The 21962-nt window shown below is 53.3% G+C and overlaps 1 protein-coding gene across 5 annotated transcripts in view; it reads right to left on the bottom strand.

Annotated features, from left to right (window-relative positions):
* Positions 1-494: 494 nt before the first annotated feature.
* Positions 495-21962, bottom strand: part of ANGPT4 (angiopoietin 4) — a 46153-nt gene continuing 24685 nt past the window's right edge. For 2 of the 5 annotated variants that reach the window (XM_085003486.1, XM_013985210.3), the window contains exons 3-9: positions 21812-21933; positions 18805-19037; positions 14604-14719; positions 11561-11662; positions 10099-10265; positions 3558-3688; positions 495-2654 (exon numbers count right to left, since the gene is read on the bottom strand). In XM_085003486.1, the coding sequence (XP_084859612.1) occupies positions 2494-2654; positions 3558-3688; positions 10099-10265; positions 11561-11662; positions 14604-14719; positions 18805-19037; positions 21812-21933 (1032 nt within the window). In that variant the 3' untranslated portion in view covers positions 495-2493. Of the gene's footprint in view, positions 2655-3557; positions 3689-10098; positions 10266-11560; positions 13402-13950; positions 14720-18804; positions 19038-21811; positions 21934-21962 lie in introns of those variants that run through there. The other 3 variants (XR_014832134.1, XR_014832135.1, XR_014832136.1) reach the window with 3 other exon arrangements.

Below are 21962 nucleotides of genomic sequence, written 5' to 3'. Positions count from 1 at the left end.
TACAGGGTTGGACACAGGACCAGTCCTGTCTGGGAAGAATCATGCGTCTGCTGGAATCACTGGGAGCTTTTGGTCTTAGGGATGCTGAAGCAGGAGGGACATGAGCCATCTGTCAGGAGAGAATGTGACTGAGAATGAGGTCAACCTGGGGAATGGCAGGCCCAAGATGTGGGGAGGTACATCATTGAGCACCTGGATCCAACCACACCTGAATCCATCCCTAGACTTCCTGTATGTGAGTCAACCCATTTCTCAGAGTAAGGTTTCTATCCCTTGCACTCGAGAGTCCTGGCACAGAGAAGGAAGGGGAGTAAGAAGGAAGGATGAGTATTTTTAAGAACAGGTGTGTGAGGGTTATTCAAATGAGCTTCTTGGCCTTTTTAGAGAGATGGAGGGCAGACAGAAATTTGGACCCTCACCCCACTCGGAGGAGTTCTGCCCTGGGGCTCACAGCGTTGCCTATACCCTTGTGATACAAAAATAAATGCCATAGATACAGAAATAAAATGTTTACCTTCCCTGGGTCCAGGAGAGGGTGTGGCATGCCAGTTTCTCCATGTCAGGAGCCCGATCTCTCCACCCCATTCAACCGCTTTGGAAACTAGCATTTATTAGGCACCTGCTTCATGCCAGGCTCTGTTAAGAAGTTGAAGGACATAGTCTCATTTCCTCCTTGCCCCCAGGGAAGGGAGGACGAAGCATCACCATCTCCACTTCGCAGATAAGACAACTAAGGCCTTAAAAGCCTGAGCCACTGGCTTCACGTTCAAGAGCCGGAGCAGGTCTGTTTGACTCCAAAGTCCTGCCCGTGGTACCACACTGAACACAGCAGATGCTAAATAAAAGCTTACCGAGCAAATGCTGGATAAGACCATGCCAGCATTCTGGGCAGCTGTCTGCCCCTAAATTCCTTTCCCTCCTGCCTGAAATGTCACCATTAGCAACCACATCCTTCTGTTTCTCTGAAGAAGATCAGCATTAATCTGTGCTGGGTTACCGTGCGGACTGGCTGAGCAGGACTCAGGGGCTGGGGCAGAGCCAGGGGTGATGCAGGGGCCTTGTTTCCACCACCCAGCCTCACCCAGGAGAAAACCTTTTGAAGACAGAGGTACATCCTGGAAGCAGGGAAGGTGGGTCCTGGCTGGGGCCGGGTATTGGCTGAGGATGACAGGACTGCAGGGGCCTCATGTGGACTGAGGAGGGTGACACGGCAATGGGAGTGGGTGGCAGAGTGGCCCTGGCCCCTCTGAAAGAAGCTCATGGGGAGCCCCTGGTCTCCCGGACTCAGGCACAGGCTGAGTCTCCGTGGACCCTCAGCTGCGGCTTCACTGTTGGATGAGGCAGGAGGAGGCTAGGGCTTCTGGCTCGGAGGCAGGAAGGATCTTGACCCAGCAATCGGTGTCCGACTCAAGGCAGAGTGGACAGTCCTCAAGCCGGGATCTGTCTTCCTTCAGGGCCAGAGGAGCCTGGGAGGACACCGGCCCATGGCACAGACCCGAAACTCAGTTCTAGACCCTTCTTCAGGGATGGTGTGTCTAAGCCAAAGGTTCCTTCCTGCTGTTTTTAGAGGCTGATTGAGAACATCACTGGCCTTCAGCTGGGGGCGGAGGTGGGGGCGTGGGTTTCAACTCATGAGGCGTGAGGACCTGCTTTTTCCAAGGGCACCCAGAACCCCGAGAGATGCTTTGGGATAAACTAGGACATTTTCAAATAAGTAAATTTGGGGAAAGCTGCCCACTCTAGCCCTTTCATGGGCAATCGCAAAGCACACGACCGCAGGAATGGCTCTGACAAGTCCTGCAGCTAAGGAAGAATGCCTGTTCTCATTGATGTAACCCCGTGTTTCCCTCCCTCACTTGATCATAGGTTTTTTTTTAGGGGGGAGTCCTAGCTATTGCCTCTGGAACAATACGAGACATTCTAGGGGTAAAGGCATCCTTCTTAGATCTCCTGGAGCATTGAGGGTTAGCTGCTGGGGCCCCGGAGTGGCGGATGGTGTGGGTGGAAATAAAGATTCCCATGATGGGGTGAACGCAGCTCCTTCAATCTTAAACAGGAAGTTCAAGGCCATCTCAAGGCTAAAGAAGCTGGGAACAAGGGATGGCCTTCCCGACAACATGGGGACAGAATCTGGGCCTCTACCTGGGTGGTTTCCTGCCTGTAATTCCACCATTAGTTGTGTATCCCTTGGAGGAGCCCAGTTAAGTCTGTTCTCAGCTCACTGAGGACCTTGAGCTGGCAGGTGGGCCCTGCAGGAGACAGGAGGGAAGGGGAAAGGGGGGTGCTGCAGAGGCAGGAACCCCCTAACGCCCACCCTGTCACAACCTTAGGGGGAGAGGGAGGCAGGCAACTCTTCTGGACTCCTGGGGCAAGGAGGGCTGGCTCAGGGGACCCAGGGTGTCCAGGACAAAGTCCTGTGTTTGGGTCCTGCTTGTCCAGAGGACACCACGTGCAGGTCCTCCTGTGGGTCCAGCCTCCGGGCCCGGCTGCTCCTTAGATGCCCGTGGGACGCACCATCATGCGGGTGGCGCGCAGCGAGTAGCTGGGGCCCTGGAAGTAGTGCCAGCGGATGCCGTTGAGCTTGCGCACGTGGTGGCGAGCCGGGTAGTAGATGCCGTTGAGGTTTGAGAGGCCACAGGCATCAAACCACCACCCTGGTGGAAAAAGAGGGAGAGGCTTTGGGGACGAAGGGGCCCAGTCAGTGGGCTGAGGGCAGCCCCCTACCTCAAAGATTAGTCGGGGCCGCTGGTCCCTCTGGGAAGCCAGCTCGTTGGGGACGAGGCTGGATGGGGATGGGCATGGGGGCGGCATGACCCTCCCGACCCTCCGCTCAGCCTGTCTGCCTCTCCGTGTGCCTCTCTCTGATGTCTCTCTCCCTCTTTGCTCTGTTGCCTTGACTTTCTGGGTCCCTCTGTCTCTCATACACTGCATCCATCTGTCTTTCTGTGGGCTGCATTTCCCTCTCCATCTTTCCCTCTGTCCTACCCTCTGTTCCTGTGTCTGTCACTCTGTCTGTCAGTCCTGGTGTCTCTCCCATCTCTGTCTGTCCCTGTCTCTGTGTCTCCGGAAGTCTCCTTGGATCCCCGTCCCTCCCGTTTGTCCGTCTCTCACTCATCCTCACCTCCCACTCTCTCAGGCCTCTCCTCGCAAAAAACACCGCCTGAGCCAGAGTTGGTGGGCAGCTGCCCCTCTGCCCACTGCCACCCCCGAGTCCTCCCTCATTCTGATCCTGCTTGGCCTGGGAGGAGGGTGGCAGTGGCGGCGGGAGGTGGGGTGGGGAGTGTTGGGTCTGGGGTTGGGGCGGATTAGGCATCGTACCACCTTACGATGCCAGGTGGTGCCTGCTTTAGGAGGAGCTGAGACCCCGGAGGGGACAAGGACCTGGTGGGGGCGGGATGGAATGGATGAAGCACAGCCAGGCCAGCCTATGCCTGGGTGAGACCCTGTCCAGTGCCCACTTCCTGATGGCACCTGGCTGCACAAGGACGCAAGCAGGGAGGGCATGGGGGTGTTCCTCCTGTGGCAGGGGTGGGGGGCTTCACCCCGCCTAAACCCACCTCCAGACAACATTTGGGCGCACTTGCAGAGACAGTTGTCGTTGTCTGCATCACGGGTGCTGAAGTTGGTGCCCTGCAGGACCAGGCTGCTCTGGCGCCCCGCTGAGCCACTGTACCCGTTCAGAGAAAGCCTGGAAGCCACCCGGAGGTGGTGATGGGAGAGAGGCCCAGAGTCAGGTTGGGGCTGGTTGAGGAGGGGGCTTTTCCCTCTGGTCATCCTGGGGTAGGGGGGAGCCCCAGCCTGGGGTGCTGGGCCATCTGCCCTCCTGGACTGCCCTCCCTGCTTGCTGCCTCCAGAGACAGAGCACACACCGTGTGCCAGGCCTCCCTCAGCTGGCTGATCCTGAGTCTTGGACGATTGTGAGAATGATCAGGATCATAATAATAACGAGGACCAAGGCTAACATTTCTTTGAACATCTACCATGTGCCAGGCATGGTTTAAAGTGCATCATGTGGGGTGTTCCCATTGTGGCTCAGTGGTTAACGAATCTGACTAGGAACCATGAAGTTGCGGGTTCGATCCCTGGCCTCGCTCATTGGGTTAAGGATCCGGCATTGCCGTGAGCTGTAGTGTAGGTTGCAGATGCGGCTCAGATCTGGCATTGCTGTGGCTCTGGTGTAGGCTGGGGGCTACATCTCCGATTAGACCCCTAGCCTGGGAACCTCCATATGCTGCAGGATCGGCCCTAGAAAAGGCAAAAAGACAAAAAAAAAAAAAAATTGCATTATGTGGGTTAACTCATTGTCATTTAATCCTCACAATGCCCAATTTTTCCCAGTTTACAGAAGAGGAAACCGAGATCCCAAGAGCCACAGGAGCCTGCCCAAGGTCTCAGAATGAATGAGGGTGCGAGCCAGATCCCAGCCCCATGTGGCTCCATGAGGGAGCTGCCGGCATTCTCCTCCCTGGCCAACCATCTTGCACCCCCAGCCCTGTCACACCTCCTCACACCCACCCACCTCCTCCAGGAAGCCTTCCTTGACCACACCAGCCTGCATGGATCAGGGCCCCGAGGCACCCTAGCCCTTGTGACTTCCACCCCTGCAGCCAGCTGGGGAGTGTTTTTATTTCTTTGTCAGACGGTGAGGCCCTGGCGGGCCCATCCAGGCCTGAGTGGTGATCGTGACCATGAAGTCCGGGGGCAAAATGCCTGGATTTAAAATCTCAGCTCTGCGGCCGGCCGCATGGCCTTGGGCAGCTTCAGTTTCTTCACCTGTTAAAATGGCATCTGGGTCATGGTGATGGGGCAACCTCCGCGTGTGGTGAGTGTGGAGCAGCGCTGGCATGCGGGAAGCACGCAACACGGGCAGTGCTTGTTGGTATGCACCCTGTCCCTGTGTTCCAGCCCACGGCGCACGGTTGGCACAGGCTTCCACTGAGATTGGCTGGAGGGTGTTGGGGGCTTGTAGCGGGGCAGGTGTGTGTGTGTGTGTGTGTGTGTGTGGTGCTGCACCGGCAGCTGAGGAGGGAGCTGGTTTCTCGGCAATCAAGAAGGTCCTACTGGGAGAGGTGGGTGGACACTGGATGCATCCAGGGCAGCTCAGGGAAGCTGCCCCCAGTGGGATCCAGAGGAAATGTGTGGCCTGGGCGTGTGGCCTTGTTCAGTCCCTGTGCCTTCCACCATGACCTCTGTCCCACCACGGGCTCTGTCCCACCACAGACACTGTCCCACCACAGGCTCTGTGCCACCACGGGCTCTGTGCCACCACGGGCTCTGTCCCAACATACACTCTGTCTTTAAGGGCAGCTGTAAAGCCTTAACCGTGCCCTTGATTATGCCATCCTGGACTTGCATGACTGGTGTTGCAAAGCACCCCCCAAGAGGCCCACCTGGCCGGGAGCTCCCTGGGGTGAGGACAGGCAGGTGAGCCCACCAGCTCATGTGGTCCCAGCTTCTCCTTGTGGCCATCGAGGGCCCCCCTCAGGGCTCAGTTCATTTGGCATCGCATTTAGTCAGGGGCTGCATGGAATCAGTGCTGGACAAAGCCGGATGGTTTCACGGGGTCCCTCCAGCAGCACTGGTGCCCCACTGGCCCCAAGTCCTCAGCTCAGGCTCTGCCTCTCCTCCCCTCCCTGCTAGGAGCCAGAAGGAGGTGTGCGTGTGGGGTCTGTGATCTCTGAGGGACCCCTAAGTCATGGGCTGAGAAACCTCACTTGAGCCATTGCTCAGATGCACTTCAAACACAGTCATGGTTCAAGCCTGGGACCCCAGACAAACGCACGACTCCTTGGACATCCCCGAGTGAGACACATGAGGGACGTGAGTGTGTGTCTATAGTGGTGAGCATTTGGATATGAGTATTTGTGCCCGCGTGTGTACGTGGGCGTGTTTTGAGTGTACGTGGCAATATCTACGATGGCTTTGAGTGTGTGGTCGGGAATCTGTCTTCGTGCCTGGGATTGTGCATGTGTTTATATCTGCAGGGCTTCTCTGAGGCACATTTACACACGGGTCTGGGTGTGTGTCTGCTTGTTGGTGTAGCTGTGGCACTTGTGTGAGTCTGTGCTCTGAAGGCCCGTGTGTGTAGCCAGGGGTGAGGTGAGCTCCACCATGTGTGCATGTGTGTCTGTGTGGCCTTGTGTGTACGTGCACCTGTGCTCATTATCAGGTCTGGGTGTGTGGGCACCTCTGGGAGGCCCATGCCTGGTGTCAGTGTGTGTCAGTGCCTTGACTGTGCCACGTCTCCGCAGGCTTACGCATGCGCCCCAGCCAGGCCCCAGAGGGGCCCCATTATTGTGTTCGATCGACGAGGGTGCCCCTCCCACCCCGAGACCCCTGCCTCAGCTGCTGACTGCCCGCGCCTGGCCGCCTCTGGGTTTCCCTGTGGGGACCCTCCCCACCTCACCAGGCAGCTGACTGTACGGTGGGGGCCCGGGGACCCAGCATCTGTTTCTGCCACTCTCCCCATGGCCCTTCTCTGGCAGTTTCCAGGCCCCCCTGCGTTTTCCAGGATCCTCCAAGCTTTTCCCGGATGAGTTTCCTTATGATCCCAGCAGCCGTTGAAAGTCTTGCTCAGGATTGGATTTTCTTTTTTTCTTTTTTCTTTTTTTTTGTCTCTTTGCCTTTTCTAAAAGGGCCGCTCCCACGACTCACGGAGGTTCCCAGGCTAGGGGTCTAATCGGAGCTGTAGCCACTGGCCTACACCACATCCATAGCAATGCAGGATCCGAGCCGTGTTTGCGACCTACACCCTACACCACAGCTCATGGCAACACCGGATCCTTAACCCACTGAGCGAGGCCAGGGATTGAACCCGCAACCTCATGGTTCCTAGTCGGATTCATTAACCACTGCGCTATGATGGGAACTCCAGGATTGGGGTTTCTATGGCTTTTTGATGTCAACTCTCGTTCTGCGCCCCCTGCCCCCAGAATATACCTGCTGCCTAGGCTGCTCTCTCTTTTGTCTGGCGCATGCCCACTCTTCATAGGCATCATCTCCTCCAGGGAGCCCTCCCAGATACACAAGCATCTCTTTGCCCTGTGCTTTCCCCGCAGGCAGCTCCTGTCTTTCTAGGGCTGTGGGACTGCCTGTGGACATACTCACCCCCAGACATGCATGACACATTGCACTGTGAGCAGCTTTGAGGGGTCAAGCGCAGGTTTGAGTCTTCCCCAAGGCCAGCTCGTGCTCAGCACAGGGCACGTGTGCAATATACCATTAGTATTATTTAGGGCTCCACGGAGGGTCAGATAGATGTGGGCCCTCTTGAACCCTGAGCATAACAGTCTGGAACCTTGGGCAGGGAGCTCTCCATGGCTCAGATAAAAAGCCAGAGGCAGGGCATCAAATTCACATAGGAGAGTTCCAAATATAATATACATGTATGTACTTGTTTATGGATGGATATAAATAATTGAGATATATGTAGATGCAGAAATATCATATTCCTGTCTTTGAATTATATTGTTTGTATATATCCACCATTGGTTTTTTATTTTTTATTTTTGTCTTTTCAGGGCCACACCTGTGGCATATGGAAGTTCCCAGGCTAGGGAGTGAATTGGAACTGCAGCTGCTGGCCTACACCACAGCCACAGCAATGCAGGATCTGAGCCATGTCTGCAACCCACACTGCAGTTCACAGCAACGCTGGATCCCCAACCCACTGAGCGAGGCCAGGATACTAGTCAGGTTTTTTACTGCTGAGTCACAATGGGAACTACTCCCCACCCCCTGCCTTTTTTTTTTTTTTTTGAGCCACCATTTATTTAACACTTATGCTAGGCGTTTTTCCACAGATTATTTCAATTATGACATATAAACTATATTTTACAGATAAGGACCGAAGCACAGAGAGATTAGTAACTTGTCTAAGGTCATGAAGCCAAAAAAGCAGTAGAGTCAGGGTTTGTATATAGAGCCTGGCTCCAGGGCCATGTTCTTTTTCTTTTTTTTTTTCTTTTTATAGCCACACCTGAGGCATATGGAAGTTCCCAGGCTAGGGGTTGAATCAGAGCTGTAGCTGCTGGCCTATACCACAGCCACAGTAACACCAGATCGGAGCTGTATCTGCAAACTATGCTACAGCTCGAGACAACACCGGATCTTTAACCCACTGAGCGATGCCAAGGATGGAACCCGCATCCTAATGGACACTATGTCAGGTTCTTAACCCTTTGAGCCACAGTGGGAACTCCAGGGCTGTGCTCTGTAGTGCAATGAGATACTTTTCTTGATGTTTCTTCCCCAAGAAAAATAGCGGATTCTGGACCTAGGCCACAGAAGCTGATGCCCAGGATCTGGGTCATGGAGATGAAGCTGTTACGTGTGTAGGGAGGACCAGGGAGGCTCCCCCAGCTTCCTGTTATGCTCTTACCATGTCCCAGGCACTGGGGATGGGAACAGCAGTGAACTTGCACGGAGCAGGCCAGCCAAGTGTGGGAAGGGCTGGCTCAGGGACAGTAATTACAATATTATTTACTGAATATTTATTAAGTACCAGCGTTGACGCTCTACATGTAGTATCGTTAGAGCTTCATAACACTTTGAATGAGGGAGGTATACCCAGGGCACCGATTTTGCGGATAAGAAGGTGAAGGGACTTGCTCAAAGCCACTCAGGGAGATGGGGATAAAGCCAGGAGTTAACCTTGGCTTCGCAGGACAGTGGCTTAAATAGGAATCAGCAGGGTGTTGTGGGTTCTCAGCCGGAGGAGCTGGGGGCATCCAGCTCAGCCCTGCCTAGCCCAGGCCAGGGGATGCTTCATTCAGCTCTGGACCCTGCACTTGGAGGAGGGACATTATCCGATTGGGTTCGGTTCTATAGGAGGGATGTAAGAACCAGCTCCCTGGGGCATTTCATAGAAGGGAGGGGTTAGGGGCACAGCACTGAGAAGCCCTCAGAGGTGGAATCAGGCTTGTAGTGCAAGGGGGCAGAGAGTCATCAGAGATGATTTGGGAGGACGTGACCTCCCCATTAGTGGAGGCATTCCAGCCGTGGCTGGGTGATGATTATGGCTGTGGAAGGGAGTCTAGCATCATATGAAGAACCAGATGACGTGTGGTATCTTTGTGGCCCTGGAGCTTGCATCTACTCAGTTCTGGCCTGATTCCAGGATAGCTTATGTTCAAGATCCTTGAGTTTCAAAACCAGGGCCTGCCTAACCTGTAACTTTAGGCAGGGGACAAAAGCTCTGTGTCTTGGTTTCTTTGTCTTTTTCTTTTTTTTCCTTTTTAGGGCTGCACTAGTGGCATATGGAAGTTCCCAGGCTAGGGACTGAATTGGAGCTATAGCTGCCAGCCTATGCCACGGCCACAGCAACATGGGATCTGAGCTGCGTCTGCAACTTATACCACAGCTCATGGCAATGCCAGATCCCCCACCTACTGAGAGAGGCCGGGGATCAAACCCACATCCTCATGGATACTATTGGATTCATTTCCGCTGCACCACAAGGGGAACTCCTTGTGTCTCAGTTTCCACATCGCTAAAACAATGCTTACCTAAGAAGGCGGTGGGGAGGATTAAATGGAATTGTGTGCCTGGAACATAGTAGGTGCTCAATAAAATGCTCATTCCTTTTCCTGAATGGAGCCAAGAACCAGGCTGAGGGAGGGGTGGGAGACCTTGATTCTAAAATATGCTTTAAGCCCATCCTGTAGTTAAAAAGCAGAGGTCCAGAGAAGGCTACTTGACTCGCCCAAGTTCCCAAAGTGAACTTGAGCAGAGCCAGAACGAACCCAACCCCCCGATTCCTAGCCTCGAGACTGTTCCGCCTCATGCCACCGCACAGGACAGGCTGGGAAGATCACCACCCTGCTTCTGGGCCTCTGTTAAATGACCGACTTGGGGTGACTGACCTTGGAAGGCCCTTTCCTGCTCTTAGGAGGGCAGCATCAGGGACATTCTCTCCACCCCACCAGTGGCCGGGATGTGCTGAGTGCTAACCAGCCGCCTCCAGATCCCATGACGTGCGCCCAAATGGGGGACAGATGGCGGGATCAGGAGACGCCCAGGGACTGACCCCTGGTGCAGATGCTGTAGCCACTAGCCCAGGGCCTCCAGCCCACCCACCAGCCTGGGCCCCAAGCCCACCTGTACAGCTGCCCCTCGCTGCCCAGCTGGAAATGCTCATACTGGGCATAGGCTTCATTGCCTTCCCAATCTTGGAGCTCCACACGCAGAGAATAGGCTGCCCTGCTGGTGAGCTGGTGCACCACCTCGTTGCCCAGCCAATGCTCCCCGGCTGGGTTGCCGAAGCCCTAGGGAAGGGGAGAAGAGGGGTGGGCTGCATGCCAAGGATGCGGGTTATGCCTCTGGTTACGCCCATTGTGAGAATGGGCTGGGCCAGGCTCTGGGGACACTTACCCGAAACCACTTTGCTTAATGACCGAGTTGATAAAGTATAGTCCAGGCAGGCCTGGGGATGGGAGCTCCCTACCTCCTAGAGCAAAAAGACTAAGACCTTTGTAAATGTAAAAACTTGTTAAAATGTAAAAATAACTGAAAGTACATTTCTATGAAGTTCAAGAGCAGGCAAAAACCTGTGGTGATAGACATGAGAATAGCAACTGCTTTGGGGGGAGTACAGACCTGGAGGGGACATGAGGAGGGCTTCTGGGGTGCAGGAAGTGCTGTATACCTAGCTTTGAATGATGGTCAGGTGGGTGAATGCATATGTGGAAATTCACTGAATCTTACACTTAAGATTTGTGCACTTAGCCGAGTGCATATTAAATCTCAATTAAAAAATAAAAACTCAAATTGGCTGCATAAATGGTAGAGCAAACTTTGATCAGTGACATGGCAGCCACTGCAAAGTTTCAGTGACATAGAAGTGGAAAGCTAGGAGCGTTGGGTTTCTTGCCATCAGTGTCCCAGAGTGGCAAGAAACCAATGCCCCTGGCCGGAACAATGATTCAGCACCAAGGACAAGGCACGCCAAAGCCCCACTCCCCATTTTGGTCATGCTGCACTACCTATCAGTCCAATGGTTACTATTCAGCACTCTTTGGTGTATTTCTGTCTCTGAGCACCCTATTTCTTGTTGTCATTTTAATGATTCTTTAAATCAATTGAGATTAAAGAATCTTGGGTTTAAGAACACATAGCTTCCTTTGGTATTTATTTTTTAATATTTATCAAATGAACAGCAAGCAGACACACAAAAATAGTATTGTCATGTATCTGTGCAAGTATCTTTTTCTATTCCTTTCGTTCTTGAAAACTTTAAGAGCTTTTGAGTCAGCTTGCCAAAAATTCTTTATTCAAAATTTAATTAAAAAAATTGGAAGGCAATCCGACACTATTCCTTGTCTTGTAAAATGCATGGGGTCTTTGAGCCAGCAATTTTGCATAAAAAAAAAAAATCTCTCCTGCAGTGTCTCCTACATTGCTAAGACAAAGACCTTCATTTAAGCAAGGCAGGCAGGGGTCGGCAGCAGAGATGACTTTTTTCTGTTTCCTTTCCTGTAGCCTTTAAAAACCCTTGCCCATAGCCCCCTTCCTGCCCCAGATTTCGGGGCTAAAAAGCTTCTCCCCAGGGCAGCAGTGTTACCTGTTTGTAATCCTTCCAGTTGCGTTGGAAATTCACGCTGCCATTCTCGCGGCGCTGGATGAGGGTCCACCCACCTCCGTTGGCCTCCAGGTCACAGAACACCTGGAGGGAAATGGGGAGGGGAAGCTGGAAGCCCTAGGAGGTAGCCAGATGCCAGGTCTGGTCCAGCCTGAGGGTGACTTGATTGACAGAACCTCACAGAGCGGCGGGCCAGCCAGGCTGTCAAGAGCATCAGAAAGAACCAGGTCCAAACTCCCTATTCTTGTCTTCATTTCTCTAAAGTGCTGGGCAAGTGATGGCGTCTTGGAGCCTTCCTTTCCTCATTTTTTTTTTTTTTTTGGTCTTTTTTGTTTTTAAATTTTAGGGCCGCACCTGTGGCATATGGAGGTTCTCAGGCTAGAGGTCGAATCGGAGCTGTAGCTGCCGGCCTACACCGCAGCCACAGCACCGCCAGATCCTAGCCGCGTCTGTGACCTACACCAGAGCTCATGGCAATGCCGGATCCTTAAACCTGCTGAGTGAGACCAGGGATCGAACCCGTGTCCTCATGGTTCCTAGTCAGATTCGTTTCTGCTGAGCCGTGACGGGAACTCCCCTTCTCTCATTTTCAAATTGAGGATATTAATACCTTAACCTCTTTGTGCCTCAGTTTCTCATCTGAAAACTGGGATCGTTGTGAGAATTAAATGAGTCACCCACTAAAGAACAGAGCCTGGCACATACTAGGAACCAAGCAAATGGAAACTTTTCATTCACTGTTACTGCAAGGTTGCTGTGAGACATAAATGCCAAGGTGTATAAAGCGCTTGGCACACAGTGGAGTTTAGGAAATGTTATTACCTTCAGTGGACAAATGTTTTCTGAGCACTTACTACACGCCAGGCTCCATTCAAGGCACAGGAGATGCCAACATGGATGCTACAAAGAGTTCTATCTCTCAAAGAGCTTCCCATCCATCACAATCACATCTTTCAGTTTAACTTTTGCTCACATACGATTTTTCCATCACAGTGTTCTGGGAGGGCACACTTGGTACCTGGCCCTGTACTAGATGAATCAGAGACAAATCAGAGATAAATGAACCCCCAGAGCTGGCTTGGTCTGGAGTAAGCTAGCAGACTGACAGGGCTAGGTCTGATAGGGCTGGAAGACTACTGAATATGAATATTTGGGCAGCAATAAGGAGAGTTCCCCCAAAGAGTCATGGGGCAACCCCAGAAGTCTTCTCGGGGGAGGTGGCACTGGAACAAGGCCTTGGATGATGTACCTGCCAGATAGAGATGAACGGAAATGGCATTTCCAGTGGAGGGAGCAGCAGGCGTAGGGACTCTGAAAGGATAAAGGCCTACTCAGGGAGAGAAGACAGTGACATCTCTTGTGAGGGTAGCAGAGGTGGCAGGAAGGGAAACTGAGGCCCAGAGAGGGGAAAGGACTTGCTCAAGGCAAATGGGTCAAAATTGAAGCTGAAGTTTGAGCCCTGATCTCTTACTTCCTAGGCCACCTCTTCCCTCTCTATCAGAGTTTCCAAATTTTAGCTATTCACGCCTTCTGAATTTCCACTACAGCTGAATTTACTTAACTTCATATAAAATTCATAAAATGGTGTCTTTTTTTTTTTTTTTTTGTCTTTTTGCCTTTTCCAGGGCTGCTCTCGTGGCATATGGAGGTTCTCAGGCTAGGCGTCTAATCAAAGCTACAGCTGCCAGTCTACACCACAGCTACAGCAACGTGGGATCTGTGACCTACACCACAGCTCACGGCAACGCCGGATCTTTAACCCACTGAGCAAGGCCAGGGATTGAACCCGCAACCTCATGGTTCCTAGTTGGATTCGTTAACAACTGAGCCATGACGGGAACGCCAATGGTGTCTTTTTAAAAGCTTAAATACTCAGATCAAATGTGTTTTAAAAGGAAATCTCATCAATACCCTAAAAGGGAAAATTAGTAAACTCACCTTTATTCAGATAATTGTAAAAATACATACAATGAAGACAAAAGAGTGTTGCAATATTCTGGCTAGAAATTGAAGGCCCGATCTCTTTTTATTAAAAGGGGGGTTTAGCAGGTGTATGAGAACTGTTAAAGACACTCTGCGCTGCTCTCCTTGATAGATTCAGTAGGGTCCAAAGAAAACTGACAAGGGAATATAAAGTGGGGAAACTGGCTAGTTGTTCCCCAAACTCTTCTACCTCTGGGCCTGGCCCCCCAATTTCCCATCCTGACATCCACAATTTCCCTTGACCATCCTCCCATATGATAATTGAACCTCAAAGTTCAGGGCAACCTTGGGAGCCACTCATTGAAGGTGGTGGGGCCTCTATCAGCCCCCATCCCCAATTTGCACCCATACCTGCCTTCAACTGGACTGTATGTAAATTAGAAATAAACTTCTTTGTGTTAAGCCCAAAGTTAAGTTCTTTGTGGAACTGAAATTCTTAAAGGTTTGTTGGTTATATCAGCTAGCATTTACCTGAACCGACAGAGAACCGTTTCCTGCTATTCCAACTTAAAGGCATCCCTGAGAGTTCCCGTCATGGCTCAGTGGTTAAGGAACTGGACTAGCATCCATGAGGACGCGGGTTCGATCCCTGGCCTTACTCAGTGGGTTAAGGATCTGGCATTGCCGTGAGTTGTGGTGTGGGTTGCAGATGTGGCTCAGAACCCGCGCTGCTGTGGCTGTGGTGTAGGCCAGAGGCTATAGCTCTGATTCGACCCCTAGCCTGGGAACCTCCATATGCCGCTGGTATGGCCCTAAAAGACAAAAAGACTAAAAATAAATAAATAAATAAATAAAATAAGGCATCCTTGGAAAAGATGCTGGAGAAGGATGTGTCACCAGCTTTGGGACCTTCTGCTTTAACTGCATGATCTGACACCTGAATGGGTTGGGGCTCCAGAAGGTAGGGTCACACCCACCTTCTCCAGAATCTCAGATGTTGGACAAGGCCTGAAGCTGAAGTGGGGGTAGGGTTGGAGGGTTGTCTGAGCAGCCTTTGGCTCGGCACCCTCTTATGGCCTTGGCCCCCAGGGAGCCCCCTGACCTTTCTGGGCTCTGTCACGTTGGCCACATGGATGGTGTAGATGCCGCTGGCATTGGCCCCGAAGCGCTGGATCTCTGCACAGTCTTGGAACACCTGCTCAGCTGCCCTCATGGAGGCTGCAGTGGGACAAGGTAAAAACAACTGGAAGTGAGCTAAGGCGAGTGGGAAGGCATCAGGGGTCACTCCAGCCTGCTCTGTGTCAGGTTTTGGGCTGGGAGGTGCTGGGGACAGGGAGATGTATTGGACCTGGAAGGTTTCCTAGAGGAGCTGACGGTGAGCTGGGACCTGGACAAGGAGCAGGAGGCGCCCGCACGAGAAGGGGCGAGGGTCCCAGGCACAGGGAACAGCATATGCTCAGGCTCCACGGTGGGAACAGTCCTGGCGGGTGCAGGGAACGTGGCGAGGGGAGCTGACGGAGGCCATGGACGGGAGATGACTCACACCCTGATGGCAGAGCGGAGGCCAGAGGGCGCTCCGGCCGTTTGATGGACCTGAGAGGAATGGGGTGAGGCTGGCACAGAGGAGGTCAAGGAAGAGAGATGAGCTGAGAGTTTGGCCTTGAATGCCAGGCTGAGGAGTCCAGTCTGTGCTGAGGAAGAGCGCTCTGGCCAAAGTGTAGAACAGCCACCAAAGTGGATGAGACTCAGAGCAAGGAAGCCAGAGATAAACTTCTGGAATCTTCTAGGACAGGTAACTGGGGCTTGAGCTCTACTGAGGTCCATTTGACAGGCCAGGAAGCTGAGGCCCAAGAGTGCTCAAGGGCACAGAGCTGGTGGGGCAGGAGGAGGTGGGCAGGGCTTTCCCTCTCCCCAGGTCTTATGGGCCAGAGTGCCCTCCACAGCCTACTCCTTCAGCCAGAGAGCCTTGCAGCCCTGAAGGTGGGCCCCCTCACTAGGCCCGCCCTGGGAGCTGACTGACTGCTGGCCTCAAGTGCCGAAGCATCTTACCTCAGGAGAATATTAATTTAATGGCTGAATCCCACCAGGGCCCCAAGGGCCTCCAGGCCCAGCCTGAAAAAAGACTCTTGGTAAATAAACAATAGAAGTTTCCCATCCCTTCTCTGGCTCTTTTCATGGGATCCAGTGAGAGCTTGGGCTATGATTCCACCAGAATCCTATCTCTGGGTAGGTGGGTATCCGAGGATAGGGTTGGAGTTCCAGATGGATACATATCTGCATCAGCGGAGAACCAGGAAGCTACCAAGGGGTCTTTTGGCCTCATACTTGAACTTGGATTCTGAGTCCTGGAGCTGGGGCCCTGTTAAAAGGAGACTGCTGTTCCCAGACGACAAATGAAGGGACCAAGGCCCCAATCCACCCGAGTCTGTGCACCAACTTTCCCTGGGCAGGGTCTCCACAGCCTTACCTGTCAGCCACCCTGGGCCCTGGGGAACAGGAGTCCAGCTAAGCCTGGTAGGGTGCTGGCCTGGAGGTGGGCTGGGACAGGCCTAGGGCAGAGCTAGGAGCTGGCCTCAGAGTTCCAGGCACTCTTGCCTAGGTCCTGTCCACTACAGTTGTCCTTAGTCAATGACAATAGTCTCACCAACAGTAATGACAACAAAAGTGACATACCCACCATGGATTGTAGTGTTTCTTGGCCAGTGACGGCCATGGGCAGTTTGGAGCCAGGAAAAATATTTCAGGGAGCATAAGAGCAAGGATGGACCAGTATGGACATGCAACATAGTCTGGCCCCAGCCTGGAGCCCTGAATCTTTGAACCAGCTTCACCTCCTTTTGGCCCTAGGCCCTGTGCTCAGCCCCTTTGCGTGCTTGAACTCATTTGATCCTGTGCAAGAACTCTGTGAGACAGGTGCCATTATTAGGCCCATATTATAGGGAAGGAAAATTGAGACTCTAAGACGTTAAATGCGTGCAAAGCGCGGGTGCTAGTCAGCGAGGGAGCCAGAGCTCGAACCCTGCTCCATCTGACTGGAGAGCCAGTGCCTTTCCTATGACCCGCCTCCCCTTGGGTCACCGCCACGGAGTGGCTGTAAGGCTGGACAAAGAGACCTCGTCACTCCATGCTGCTTCGGACACTGTGCATTGGAGAGGTCTTTTCTACCTGGGTCCCCACCCTTCTAACATTTAGAAGGCCCCGAGTTCTCCACCCCTTGTCCGCCTCCGCCTGCCTAGGACAAAGCCATGCAGAGAGGGGTGCAGGCTTCCCGCTGGCCTTCATGGATGCCCGTTTTCTGTGCCCGTCTCTGTTCAATTTTTTTTTTTTTCTTTTTAGGGCCACACCCACAGCATATGGACGTTCCTAGGCTAGGGGTCAAATCAGAGCCACAGCCACAGCATCTTGGGATCCGAGCTGCATCTGCGACCTACACTACAGCTCATGGCAACACCAGATCCTTGACCCACTGAATGAAGTAGGATTTGAACCTGCATCCCTGTGGATACTAGCTGGATTAGTTTCCACTGCTCCACAACGGGAACTCCTCTGATCTTCTGTTCTACACCTGCCGACTAATTCTCTTCCAGTTTTTCCATCTAGACAGGAGGGAGAAATGACTCCTAGGGCCTCTTCCCTGGACACAGTGGGACAGGAGGACAGATGTTTGGGCAAAGGGTGCCTGAGGTGCCCATCACCACCTCCCTGGTGAGCCTGGGGAGCACACACCGGGTCACAGCTGGTGGTTGGGTCAGCGGTGAACCTGTGGGGAAGGGGTCAGGCCCAGGCCGCGTGACACGGGATTAATTTAGGCAGCCGCACTGCTGAGGCTCTGCACAAGCCAGGGATGGGTTCCCGTCACTCCTAATCTCCTGGTTTGGAAGGCGCCCACCCCCTTTGCCTGTGGCTACCTCAGGCCTGAGACCCCTCCCTGGTGGGGCCTACCCGACTTAGGTGGAGCCATGGTGCCACCTTTTGTCCCCAAATCTCTGCCAGACATAGAGCCTGGAACCCATCGCTGTTGTTTGATTCCTTGAGCCTTAAAGGATTTCCAGTCTCCCCCTTCTGGTGACCTAGTCGCAGAAGGAAACCTTTCTTTGTCTTTCTCCTCAAGCCATTTTCCCCTCCCGGGTTCCTCAAACTTGGTCCCCCTCTGTTCAAAACCCTGCGGTGGCTCTTCACTGCCCTCAGCTTAAAGTTTCCTATCCTGCGGCCAGGCTTTTAGGCTTTCCATGGTCTGGAAACTTCAGGAATACTGTTAGCAGGGCATCTGGCACATAGTAGGTGCTCAGCGAGTAAGCATTCCTTCCTCCTTTCCTTGGAGACCCACTGTTGGGTGTTGGGTGGAGACAGAGGCCACAGTTCCGCTGTTCACTGCCGTAGTCCCAGCACCCAGCCCTGGGCCTGGCTCATGGTGGGTGCCCAGTAAGTGCTTGTGGATGGAGTGACTGAAGCTGGAACTGGGAATGCCTTGGTCACCTGGAGTTAGTCCCATCAGAAGAGGGGACTAGGGCCCAGCCATCGTCCTCCTTTCTCAGAAGCTTGGGCCAGAGGCACCTCCCCACATCTGTTTGGCCTTCTTGGGCTTAGGGGCGGGGGTGTCAGGGTGAGAGAAGTCCTTGGAGGGTCCACTCTATAGATAGGGAAATTGAGGTGGGGGCGGAGGCCCCCCCCCCCCCCCCAGCCATCAAGCCTAGTGGGGGTAGAGGGAGCCTCCTGGAACCTTAACTTGTCAGTCTGGGCTGGTGGTGTCCTTATTATCACCACTTCCATCAAACAGATGGCTGAACAGAGGCCAAGAGAGGAGCAGGGGCTCAAGGTCCCTCATGGACTCAGGGAGAAGAGTCTCTGGATTGGTTCCTTTCAGGACTGTTGTCTCTAGTTTTACTACTTTTTTTTTTTTCCCCCTTTCTATTTGCTTTTTAGTGCCACACCCATGTGGTATGGAAGTTCCCAGGCTAGGGGTCGAATTAGAACTATAGCTGCCGGCCTAGGCCACAGCCACAGCCACGGGATCCAAGCCGCCCCAGCGACCTACACCACAGCTCATGGCAATGTCAGATCCTCCTACCCACTGAGCAAGGCCAGGGATCGAACCCTCATCCTCACGATTACTAGTCGGATTGCTTCCCCTACGCCACAAAGGGAACTCCCATATCATTACTCTTTATTATTTGTTTCTTAGGGGGGTATGTGTGTGGAGGGCAGATCAGGGGTCTTTCCCGCGGTGGCTTCCAGGACGAGAGGGAACGAGGGGTCCCCTCCCCCTCCAGCCCTCCTCGCATCCAGGCGCCCCCATCGCTCACCAGGGCCCTGGGTCACGACGCGCACCAGGCGCTGCACGGACTCCAGCAGCTGGCGCTGCTGGCGCTGCAGGAGGCTGGAGTTGCTGCTGGCCGCGCGCAGGCTGCGCTCGAGGCCGGCGAGGGCGCCGCTCTGGCGGCCCAGCAGGCGCCGCAACCGCTCCTTCTCGCCGCGAAGGCTGGCCAGCTCCTCCTGCTGCTGCGTCTCCAGGGCCAGCACCCGCGTCTCCAGCGCGCTGCGGGGCGGGGGCGCACAAGGGTGAACCCGCCGCCCCCACCGTGCAGTTACACTCGCGCGCTTCCTCCCTCTGGATCCGGGGGACTCGCGGTACAGACTTGCCCTGAGGCTCAGAGAGGTGGAGCGTCCTGTCCAGGGTGACACAGCCCGGAAGTCCGTGCCCACAGATAGAACAGAGTGAGGAGGGGAGGAAAGAGAGACCTGGAGTAGAATAGACTGGGGTCCAGGGGAGGAAAAAGGTGGAGTGGGATGTAGCCATTATCAGATTCCCAAATATGCTTGTCCTTTGACCTAGCAGTCTACTCTCAGGAGATAACCTCGAGAGAGAGCACGGGGCAAGGATGCTGGTAGGGGAACGGGTTGTAATTGGGAAAACCCAAACAGCCTAAATGGGGAGTTCCTGTTGTGCCTCAGCAGTAACGAATAGGCTAGTATCCATGAGGAGGCAGGTTCACCTCTGGTGGAAGAAACAGCTGGGATTGCGGGTTGCGGTGGCTGTGATGCAGGTGGGCAGGTGTAGCCCCCATTCAACACCTGCCCTGGGAACCTCCATATGCTGCATGTGCGGCCCTAAAAAAAACAAAAACAAAAAAACAAAAAACGCAAAGCAGCCTAAATACCCAACAGCCAGAACTGGCTACGTTTGTTCTGTGCTGGTGTCCCTGGAAGTGTTCTGGATCCATGAAGAATCGGAAAGATGCCTGGGCCCTGGCACATCAGGGCCGCTAGTCCAATCCCACATGTGGGAAATTAAAAGAGACAGAAAAGACCATGATGGAAGATAATATAAGCAAGGCAATGTATTATGTAGGTACGACTGGGTCACTTGGCTGTACAGCAGAAATTGGCAAAACACTGTAAATCAACTATACTTTAATTTTTAAAAAGAAAAAAAAAAGAAAAAGGTATTCATGTGAATGTAGATATTGCAGAGCTTATAGGAAAAGGCTGGAAAGACACGTGGAAGGACACAGAGGCGCCTGTCTTTACAGAGAATGTGCAGGAAAACCCACTAAGTGCTGTTACTTCTGCAGAGCAGGTTTGATTGGATGAAGAGCAAGATGGGGGCAGATGGAGGGGACAGACTCTGCCTTTACTAGTCTCTATTGTCTGGTGATATAATTAGCATAAGGCATTTTTGTCATGAGTTAAAAAATAAAAAGAAGAGTTTTTAAAAAGCAGGAAGATGCTTTGGGCTTGGCTCTTGCCCCTGTGGCATTTTATCCTACAGATTTGCTCGCATGCGTGTGCGGGGAGATAGGGAGACGTTGTTCATGGCATCGCTGGTTGGCGTCTTAAAAGACTAAACAACCTCAGGACCCATTGATCGGGGCTTGGGAAAGAAAGGCAGGGACAGCCACCCAGTGAAACGTGATGCTGCAGGGGAAAAGAATGGGCAAGGGGGTCTTGCGGTTATGGAACTCTTTCCAGGCTAATTGAAGAAGCGAAACCAAAAAGCAAGAAGTGGCGAGCTCCATTTGGGTTTAAAAAGGGTGAAAAGGGGACTGTGCATACATATTTGTCTCTGCTGTGGGTGGGTGGGTGGGTGGGCGCCTGGGAGATAGGGGTAGGAGGGAGACCTTCTGCCATCCCATTTGCCAGACTAGGAAAATGAGTCCAGGGAAGGAGGAACTTCCCTGGGGACCCAAAATTATGCCCCTGGAAGAGGGACAATGGGGGCACACTCGGATTCTAGAATTTTAGCTGACTCCATGGGCCGAGAGCTTGTTGAGGACATCTTCACTGATTTCGAGGTACCTGGTACCAATTCAGAACCAGTGACAATGTCCCAGTTCTCACCCTCCCCACCTCGGGGTGAAGAGTAAGAATAAGACAGCGGCACACACACTCTCTTCAGTGGCCCCTGGATCACAGGGAGCGAGCGGGAGGATGCTTATGGCCTTATCTTGACCCAGCACGTGGCAACAATAACATTTTGCCCTGGTCACAGCCCCTGTGACTGTTTCCCCGTGTGGGTTTTGCTTTCTCTAGCAGCCTGACCTTGGCAGTTTTTTCTCCACTCAGCTTGAAACCGAGATGAAATCAGCTTCGGGGCGTCCTTGTCTCTGCCTATCTGTGCCTCCTGACTCTCTTTCTTTGTAATTTAAAGGGTGTTCCCCTGTGTGTGGTTGCTTGTAAATGTGGAGACTGTCCGTCCGCTAGGGCAGAGTGGAAACTTGTCACTGTGCTTGCTTCTGGGAAGGGGAATCGGTAGATGAGGTCCGAGTTATTTATTTACATATACGTAAATGGAATTAAAATGCACAGGGCGATTTATGTGGTGTGTAAATTGCAGCTCAATAAAGCTGTTAGAAATGATAAACAAAGGAAGAAAGCAAGAAGGAAAAAAAATAAAGAGAGAAAGAGAGAGGCAGAAAGAAAAAGATACAACAGAGAAAGAATCAGGATGTCCTGAGCCCTAGGAAAATGCCTGTCCCCTGTCCCCACCCAGGCCCTGTGCCTGCCTGGCCTCCAGCCCCAGCCTCAGCCAAGTCCCAGTGTCCACCTTCACGCTCAGCTTTAGTCTCATCTCCGACCCTGGTTTCGGTCCTTACCTGGCCCTGGCCTCTCCCCAGGTCTAGCTCCAGCCCTGCTCCCCTCACTCCAGTCTCAATCCAGGCCCCTGGCTCTGGCCCCGGCCCCTGTCCTAGGCACTAGCCCGAGTCCAGCTTCCACCCTTGGCCCTGGCCTGAGCCTAGTCCCGGTGCTCACCGTGGGGCCCAAGCCCACGTGGGTCCCAGCCTGGCTCCGGCCCCAGGGGCCAGTGCTCACCTGTTGCGGCCCTGCAGCCGGTGGAGCTCGTGGCCCTGCAGCAGCAGCTGCTTCTCCAGCTTGTTGGTGGACAGTGAGGTCTCCAGCAGCTGGATCTCCATTCGCGATGTCTGGTTTAGGACCTGCCCCGGCAAGAAGGGGAGGGGCGGGG

This window comes from Sus scrofa, chromosome 17 (genome assembly GCF_054392235.1).
Source record: "Sus scrofa isolate SSC_HxYL_T2T_F1_AM1 chromosome 17, Sscrofa_HxYL_maternal_Yorkshire_Landrace_v2.0, whole genome shotgun sequence".
Classification (NCBI taxonomy): domain Eukaryota; kingdom Metazoa; phylum Chordata; class Mammalia; order Artiodactyla; family Suidae; genus Sus; species Sus scrofa.
Note: the sequence above shows the minus strand (reverse complement) of the source record. Positions and strands in the feature narration are given on the sequence as shown.